General features: G+C 42.1%; 1 protein-coding gene across 5 annotated transcripts in view; it reads left to right on the forward strand.

The window, feature by feature from the left end:
* The window catches only part of ELP4 (elongator acetyltransferase complex subunit 4), a 216,691-nt gene extending 209,771 nt beyond the window's left edge, over nucleotides 1-6,920 (forward strand). For all 5 annotated transcript variants that reach the window (XM_066638014.1, XM_066638015.1, XM_066638018.1 and 2 more), the window contains one exon: nucleotides 5,503-6,920. In XM_066638014.1, coding sequence (XP_066494111.1) covers nucleotides 5,503-5,597 — 95 coding nt within the window. In that variant the 3' untranslated portion in view covers nucleotides 5,598-6,920. The remainder of the gene's footprint in view (nucleotides 1-5,502) is intronic.
* The last annotated feature ends 2,317 nt before the right edge of the window (nucleotides 6,921-9,237 follow it).

The following is a 9,237-nucleotide window of genomic DNA, read 5'->3' on the forward strand; positions in this document are numbered from 1 at the left end:
TTCACCAGAATGTAAAAAGAGATTAAATTGACTCAACAAGGCACTAGAACAGGGCTTTTCAAACTGGGCATCATAACGCCCCAGCCTGCGGGCCCTGGCCCCTGCCCCCTTAAGCAGCAGGGGCAGCCTAGAGGCAGGGAGGAGGCAACCGCACAATCCCCAGGATTGTGCCGCTCAGGGGGCTGCAGGGGCTTGGGTACATGTACCCAAGCCCCTGCAGCCTCCCGGGGGTGCGGGGAGCCCGGCACGACCTGCAGCAGGGCTCCCCGCAGCAGTGAAAGTAGATGTGGAGCGATCGCGCCCCGCCTCTGCTAAAGCGGAAATGGAGCGTGATCGCTCCGCATCGACTTTCATTGCTGCGGGGAGCCCTGCTGCAGGTTGCGCCGGGCTCCCCGTACCCCCGGGAGGCTGCAGGGGCTTGGGTACATGTACTGCAGCCCTGAGTGGCGCAATCCTGGGGATCGCATCGCTGCCTTCCCCCGTCCCTGCTGCCTCCCCCTTCCCGCCCACACAAGAACTTAGTGGCTCTCAAACTCTCCCAGAGCATTTGAGAACCACTGCACTAGAGGGACATGTGGATTAGCTGTCAGCATCCTACTTCACCTCCTTGCTCTTGTTCATGCCCTACTGCTACACCACTACTTCCACACACTGACTGGGAGGGGAGGACCAACTGTATTCCTTCAGAACTTTGGTCTGGGACAAGCACACTCTCCCCATGCTCCTGAGAAAAGAAAAAGAAGTCAACTCTGGTAAAGAATGTGCCCCACTCCCAGGAAATTCCAACCAGATTCATAGGACAAGGGATAATCCAAAAGCCACTTTCACTCCTGACTCTCACCACCACAAGGCAACTACTTTCTAACCAATGAGAAGCTAGGACAAGTTTTGAATGTAATGTTAAACAATATCTGAAACAAGCAAAGGGAAATACTGGTGTCCCCCACTCCCATATCCGCCAGTATACATTCCTGGACCACCACCACCACCACCCCCGGGACATACCAAAACTATGGATAAAAAATAACCCTATACTTACTGTGGTGCCAAGCATTCTTAAAACTTCCTTCCTGACAGACCTTAGCTAGTACAGAGCCAAAAAAGGAAAGAGATGATGTTTGACTCATAACTTGTTGAGATGCTACTGCCACTTGAAACAGAAAAAGAAGGCAATTGTATATTGACGTGTCATACAGTCAAGCAGGTATACTTGTCTACTGACAGATATATTGTGTATACCTATGCAGTACATGCCCATATTTGTATGCTTACACCAGAAACAATTTTATAGAGTAAAATAGGCAAAATGCTCAGGATCTGAGAAAATGTGCTGAAGAAAAACTGGAGCAGTTGCGGTAAATGGACCAAATTTCACACTTTACGGGGCAGATCCAAGGGGAGGCCATGGGTGCATAGCCTCCCCAAACAGCCAGCAGGCAAGGACGCCCACTGGGCTAGGGAGCAAAACTGGGTGCCAGGGGAACATCCACTGGGCAAGTGCTGGCTGGAATGGGAGCCCAGGTCTACCCAGCCAGTAGGTTAGTCCAGGCAGGTTAGTCCAGGTCTACCCATACAGCAAACCTTGGACATAGAGGCCATAAAGTTCAACCCAGAGCCCTGGTCTACCCATCTGGTTGACCTGGACTCTGGAGTTTGTAGTGTTCATGCCCCCCCCCAAACACAAACACTGGATCTGCCCCTGCATTGTACACATACAAGTGTGTCTTAGGGAAAATCAGTTTCAGGAGACCATGATTTTCAACAGAAGCATAGCAGGGCTAAGGTAACATTTAAGTTATTTAGGACCCAATCCTATCCAATTTTTCAGTGCTGATGCAGCTGCAATACAGACCTGAGATAAGGGAACAAATGTTCCCCTACCTTGAGGAGGCCTCCATGACTGCCAACACACTGCAGGATTCAGCATATGCCCTGTTGGCACAGTTGCATCGGCACTGGAAAGTTGGATAGGATTGGCCCCTAAATCACTGTAACTCCCCTTAGGTTCTAGATGTGTGTTCTTCTCAAAACACGTATATAGAACCGCATGGAAGGGAGCTTCTGGGAGAACAGCTTCTCTGCTGAAAATCCTCACTTTCTGAAGTTGCTTTTCCCTAAGAGAAACCACTGTTGGATTTATATACTTGTTCATATATAACATTGTAATTTGGCATTATGGATTACTAAAATTTAAAATTCTCTTCCCAAAGAAAAAAATATTCTTTTTGAAAAATAAATTACCTACTTTACACCTGAAATCGTACAGAAGTCCAGACATTTGCTGTTGCAAATGTTAAGTTAGTTTAACTGCTAGTGAATCTTGGCAGTTTGAGATAACAGAGCCCTTTTCTGAGCACAAGAGGGAAAGTGAACTGCCTGAGGTGGGAGGTTGTTAAATGTCATGGAACCCCTGGGAAATGCCTGGCTGAAAAGCACTGCTCTACACCTTTCAGTATTTGCCTGTCCCAACCTCCCTTGCCTCTCAGCCCCCTTCGCTTTCTCCATGTCTTTTGTCGCTATGGTATAGCATTCTATTTATCATGCTTCCCTCTTTCTCTTTTAAGATCCTTCTCAAGAGTCCCTTTTTCAAAGTTTGGACCATCTTATTCACCTGTCTCTCACCTTTCTGTCCTAGAGCTCAATCCTATCTCCACCTCCCCCTGCTGGTGCAGTCATACCACACCACAAAGGAATGCAGGAAAGGAGGGGAGGGAGAGATTTTAAATCCTCGGTAAGTCTCCTGCTCCACAGTGAGTCTCCTTAGACCTGTGCCTGCTCTGTAGCTGGTGCAAGTCCAAGAAGAGAAAGGGGGCATCCCTGCCCAGTTGTGCCCCCTCTCTGCCCGGTTTTGTTCCCTCCCCCACCTCTACCTTACCTGCTGTAGCAGGCACAACAAGGTCTAGTAGTGCCAGGGGAGTGCTGCTGCCTCTTGCAGCAAAATGGACGCTGCCAGAGAGCACTGATCTGTCAGCAACCATTTTGCGACAGCAGAAGTGTCTTCTGCTATTGCAGAGCACTCCATAGTACATTGTTACAGTAATTTGTGTCTTCGGGTGCAATCTTGAAGTGCCCATGGGCTGATGCAAGTTCTTTGCGCCTCCTTGGGAGGAAGCCAGGCCGGTGATCAGAGGTGAACTGGCCTGCAGAGGCTGACACAAGTCTGTGCACTGGCTTCCTCGGCAAGGCTTCCTGGGCGGGGATAGGGCGGGTGGTGGGCAGCCCCAGGAGCTGGCAGGGGAAAATGAGAGGTGGGGCTCTTATGCTTATGCTGGATCCACTTATGCTGGTTCCCAACCCTTGTTCCCGGGGAGTTTGAAGCAGTGTGAAGCCGCTCCACTCTCCTTGGAATTAGGTGGCGCAAGTCCGAAGAGACCCATTGGGACAAAGGCACCTAATTCGGAGGTAAGGGGAAAAGTTTCCCTTTGCCTCTGGCTGAGCAGCCTTGGGCCCCTATCCTGCACTGCATGCAGTGTAAGCCTCCTCTAGTTTTCTATTCAGAGCCGAGAGCACTTTTGGTACTAAATAAATGCATAGTAGTAGTCATTGTCATCACTGCAGTTATATTCATTTGTAGGACAAAAACAGAAAGCCAGAACTTGCAAATAGATTAATAGTAATGTCAAACCTCAACACACATCCTGTTTGTATAAATACCTTGAATAATGTTTAACCTTTTTTCCCAAGTAGATGAGAACTTGGTATGCTGCATGGCAACTCACAAAGAGTGTAAATTACAAAACATACACTGTGACAAAGTAGTAGTAGTAGAAGTGTCAGTAGAAGAGTATGCCAATACTGCTTAAGGGTGAATGTTTTGGATTTCAGCCCCCCTAACAACTTTGCTCAATATCAACATCAATCTAACATAGTACTTAATAACAGAACTTGATGTTTCAAACAGACATTGTAGAGTTTAACTTACCAACAGTGTAATCGTATGCATGTCTGCTCAGAAGTAGATTTCCTTGAGTTCAATAGGACTTACTACCAGGTAACTATGTATAGCATTGGTTCCCAAAGTTCCTCAGCCCACAATGCCCCCTCCCCCACACTGCAAATGCAGCACATGGCTCACAGGAGTAACTGGCAATGACATCATTGCCAGTTACTTCCAGGTTTCATGACTATGGCACAATGCTACGAACAGTGGTAAGAGAACCAGGGCGGGCAGGCAGGCCTATTTCTGCATGCAAAAACTGCACACAGGAGCTCAGCCTGCTGAGCTGAGGCTCCTACTGCTGTTTGTTTCATCACAACCTCAGTGCCAGCCAGCAGGGATCCCACAACTCCCCTGTGCGTTCACCACGTCATCCCAGGAGCCGCATCTCACAGATTGGGGACCTCTGGTGTATAGGATTATAGCCTAAGGGCACAATCCTACCTGTCCTCCACGCTGGCATTGGATACAGCAGAGGCCATGTGACCTAGAATTGTTCTGCCCAAAATGTCAACACGGACTGACAGTGGCTCTCTAAGGATTTCAGTCAGGGGCCTTGACTAGCCATACCTGGAAATGCTAGTGATTTGTTTTTTGTATGTAATATATAATGTGGTCAGGATTCACAGAGCTACTATAGATATCCCCAGATGCTTGGATATGTAAGTGAGAAGTTTTACTTTTCCCCCCATTAAATAGTTTTCCTCTGTGTCAAGTCACAATGTGCTTTTGAAAGTCAGTTCCAAAATTGGCTTCTCATGTGGCATGGAAGGATGCTGTTATTCATCAAACACAAACTCCAGAGCCTTTGGGCACTCAAAACTACTTGTGTATGTTTTAGGGACTGATCAGTTTGTTTATTTTTGCACAATAAAAGTAAGGGCACTGTTAAGATTGGTAATCAAACTGTATAGTCTATATTTCATATTCTTAATGTGTTTTATGATTTATTCATGTATTTTAATATTTTTATAAGCCATCTTGTTGGGTGTCCTTTGGGGAGAAAGTCTGGATATTAGAATGAATGAATGAATGAAATTTAGCTGGTTCAAAGGGTGACAGAAAGTAGCTAGAGATCAGGCATCAAACAGTAATAAAATAAATGTTGAAAATGTGGGCTTGTATTTAAGATTGGGACTTATGCCAACCCTATGCAATTTGAGAATTTTGTTTTTCTTCTGAACATGAACTGCTTTTGAAACAGTTTGCCATATGGTAATTGGGAAGGGGGGAGCTAAGTTTGAGAAAAGTACCTCTTCTTGGGCTCTTAGAACTAGTTTCACAGTTCTTTGGATCCCAGCCTTGGCTTTGCCCTAGGAAGTACTCATGGAGAAAGACTCTGCTTTGACTAATCCCTGTATTCTGTAGAACATCATATAAAATGCACATAATACTCTGAGAATCAGCATGGAAAAGCTGTTCTAATAAGTGTTTGCTTGTGCTACAGTACAGCAGTTGTACATCTTGAAATATGGGTTATCTAAAAAATTACAATTGTGTTCTCTCTCTCTCTTCTCTCTCCTTCTTACTCATCCCCCCCCCCCACTGAAAATCCCCTGCCACAGCAATTGCATTTGCCTCCAGACTTGTCAGACACAGTGAGCCGCACAAGCAAACAGGATCTGGCAGAATCTGCCAAATTGCTGAGCTCAGGATGTAGTGCTATGGCCATCGGCAAGAAGCACCTGGACTTCTAGTGATTTCTACTTAGCAGTTTCACTCCGATTTATATGACACTCTAATTATGACTGTTAATGACTTATGTAAATATTTTTCTTAATGATTGTGACCCAGCAGTCCTTAAAAAAAAATCTAACTTGCAAGCTGTGTGCCTTATTTTTTCATTATGTTATATTTATGTTTGCAAATGTTGTAGTTATAAATTTCCCATCAGTTGCATTGTATATTTTAAAGCAATTTTAAAAACCTAAAATAGATTGGCCTTTTGCAAAGCTATAGGATTTTCTGTTGCTATCAAGATCATGTTATTAAAATTCAAGATAATTTGAGACAAAGAATTAAGTTTTACTTGCTTAACAGAAGCATTGTAGCTTATATAGCAGTATTATGACTAATAAATAAAAATGTGTTTGTTATATTATGTTAGACAATGGTTGCTCTAGAAACAGAACTTTGTAATTTCAGATATAGTTAAATCAAAATGTCAACTTATTTTATGCAATATGTAAAGAATTAAATGAGTGTATTTTCTATGCATTCTGTTACATCAGTAACTAATATGATAAAATAAATGTTCATGATAGAAATACATTGTATACGGTTAGTCTGCCTTATGGGCTAATATATTAAAAAGCTTGAGAAAAATTTCCTGAACAGGAAAAATGCATTTTTTTTTAATGTGGTTCAAAACAGTAATGCTAAACAACTGAAGTCAGCACTATGAAATTATTGCAGCAGACATTATTCAAGATTGAAATTCAAACTGACAGCTACATTAATGCTAGAAAACCAGGGAATGCATAGGAGCTTGGGGAAGCAATATAGAAAGAAGTCTACAGTGAAGCAAAAAGTAAAACCAATTCAGGATTCCATGCTATTGTGTACATATACCATTTGTGAATGTATAAATATAGCCCATCTAGGTAAAATGCATAAATATTTATTGGCAGCATGATTTACATATTTGTAATATAGATCTAATAGACAAACTATATTAGTGAGTGGGTGGGTAGGTGAACATTAGGAAAGCATTTTTAAGTGAATTCTGCAAATTACTTCTTATATAGAGTCTTAGCTTGAGGGCAGCAATAGTCCTGTTTTAAGTTGTCCTTCACAGAACTTCCCATTAAGTTCATTTTGAATTAAACGTTTTGTCTTTAAACTGTTGCATAACATAGTTGAACTGAGGTATGCCCCCCCTACAAACCCTTAAACATTGACTGTAATAATGTTAATGTATTTGGATGAGATTGGAGCTAAAGTGTTGGTTAAACGATTTACTTTTTATAACGCTGTGAGTAAAATGGAGACATAGCATTTAAAACTGTCTAATATGATGAATGTCAATCATTTAAAAAAATCCACTGTACCATAAACACATACAGTATACAGCTTTTATTCTGAATTAGAATAATTGAATCAATGACAGTGATTTGCCAGGATGTCAAATCTATCCATCATATCCTGTCACTACCAGTTTATTTTTTCTGATCAAAATCAAAAAGACTACTGTTTTGTCATCCACTATTTCATTAGAGGTAACAATTGAGTTTTTTCTTTTTTAAAGATATGTCTGTTTTATTTTATTTTTTTTAATTTCTAAAGACACAAATCCTTTTTTTAATCTATTCAAAATAAAGTTTCAGGACTGAGCTGTCAGTTTCATAAAGCTAGTAGACATTTACATTCTTATACCCGTATATCACTACTGCCTTCAAATCATTTTCCCTTTCACTTTATATATAATATGGAGCTGAAGTTCTCAACAAAATTTGAATGAGGACCTGGGAAGATATTCAATAGATCAAGTAGAAAAGGATTAACACTTTAGTTACTTGATTGTGTTCTTAACATAATTAACAGGAATCTTGCATACCATTTCTCCATAAAATACAACATTTTTAGACATAATTGCATTAACCATTTTTATTACAATCGTTGTCATCATTCTTAATAGGACCTGATTTATCACACAATCTGCAAATATCACCAAAACAATTTTCTTGTTTACTTATGACTTCAGGACACCTGACTATTTATGGATGAGTGCACACCAGTATTAACACACTTTTACAGGAAAAACCATTTCAAATAAGAAATAGAGTTGGCATAGAAAACTCAAGAATTAAAAACAAAAGGAAAAACAAAAGGGATGAGCCATAAAATATGTATTAAATGTTTTTTTTCCTGTTTCAGTAAGTATGCTATATGAAATAAGTACTGCAGCATATATTCGATGTTGCTCTCCCAAGGCTAAAAAAAATGTAGCAGAACACCTACTCTCTTGTCTTCCAGAATATTGTATAACTGGCTAAAATTCAGCTTATCCCAGAAAATTGAAGAATAAAATGGTTACACCTTATTTGATAAACTGAGTAAACAAGTACAGAATGTATTAAGTAACAAGGCTGCATTCCTTCATATGAAGAGAAATGGCTCATTCATGAAATTTGCTTCCTTAATTTCCTCAATCTCTTATAATTTCCAAAGCCCCACAGGCAGTCATTCCCTTTATTCACTGCATAACCTACAAGGCCCAATTGATTTCAGGCGCAATCCATGTCTACATGGGTGCAGCTGGCTCCATGTAGAGGGGATCAGCGTGAAGCTCCTGTTTCTCCCATTATTCTTTCCTCTGAAGCAAGTGCTATCAAGGAACTTGAACCAGAGAAGAGGTGGAGCTGGTTTGGGATGGGACAAATTTCTGGAGGAAAAGTTCATTACAGGTTACAACTCATAGTAGGTATGTGCAAGTTCTTGGTTTTAGAGGTAGGCTGCCTCTGATAGATGCAGTGGAGGGCACTGGGATGCAGATTGTGTCTGTTGTCTTGTGTGCTCCCTGGGGCATTTGGTGGGCCACTGTGCGATACAGAAAGCTGGACTAGATGGGCCTTTGGCCTGATCCAGCAAGGCTCTTCTTATGTTGGAAATACAGGGGCTTCCTATTCCTGCTAATAGCTCAGTGTTCAGCAGTACATGTGTGCCTATGCATGTGTAAACAGGGACAGAGAAACATGATTTTTGGAGTTCTATTATTTTTGCAAGTGGATGGTTGCAATAAATAGCATGATATGCCTCAGGGGGAAACCATAGGTCTTCCTCTGCCATCCTCAAGCTCACTCCTAGTATTTGCTGAACAGTTTCAGGCCAGGGGAATACCGATTTGCACTTAATGGCACTTAATTTTGGGGGGGGTGGGGTGGGGCTGGAGAGAAGTGATGTCCTGTCCAGTTGCTTTTAAATGTTAGAATAACATTCAGAAGTGTCTGTGTGTGTGGAGGGGTTACACCCAACCTTGTCACACTCGGAATTATGTAGGATTTTTCTATCTGCTCAGTGGTGGAAAGGAAGACTGATTTTGCCATTTTGTTTGAAGTGCCTATCCTGTAGATCTCCAAGAATTGTCACAGTGTTTAGAGAGGTTGCAAATTATGTAATAGTTTTCTCCAGGGAAGTATTGTCTCATTTTGACATTGCAATTTAAACCAAAAAAATTAGATTTAAGGCAGTGGCTCCTGAACTGGTGTGTTGTGACCCACCAACCAGGGAACTAGTCTTTGCCCCTTTAAGGGGCAAGGAGAAGGCAGCAATGCAGTCCCCAGGATCCTTCTGTTTCCAGG

This window comes from Tiliqua scincoides, chromosome 1 (assembly GCF_035046505.1).
Source record: "Tiliqua scincoides isolate rTilSci1 chromosome 1, rTilSci1.hap2, whole genome shotgun sequence".
NCBI lineage: Eukaryota > Metazoa > Chordata > Lepidosauria > Squamata > Scincidae > Tiliqua > Tiliqua scincoides.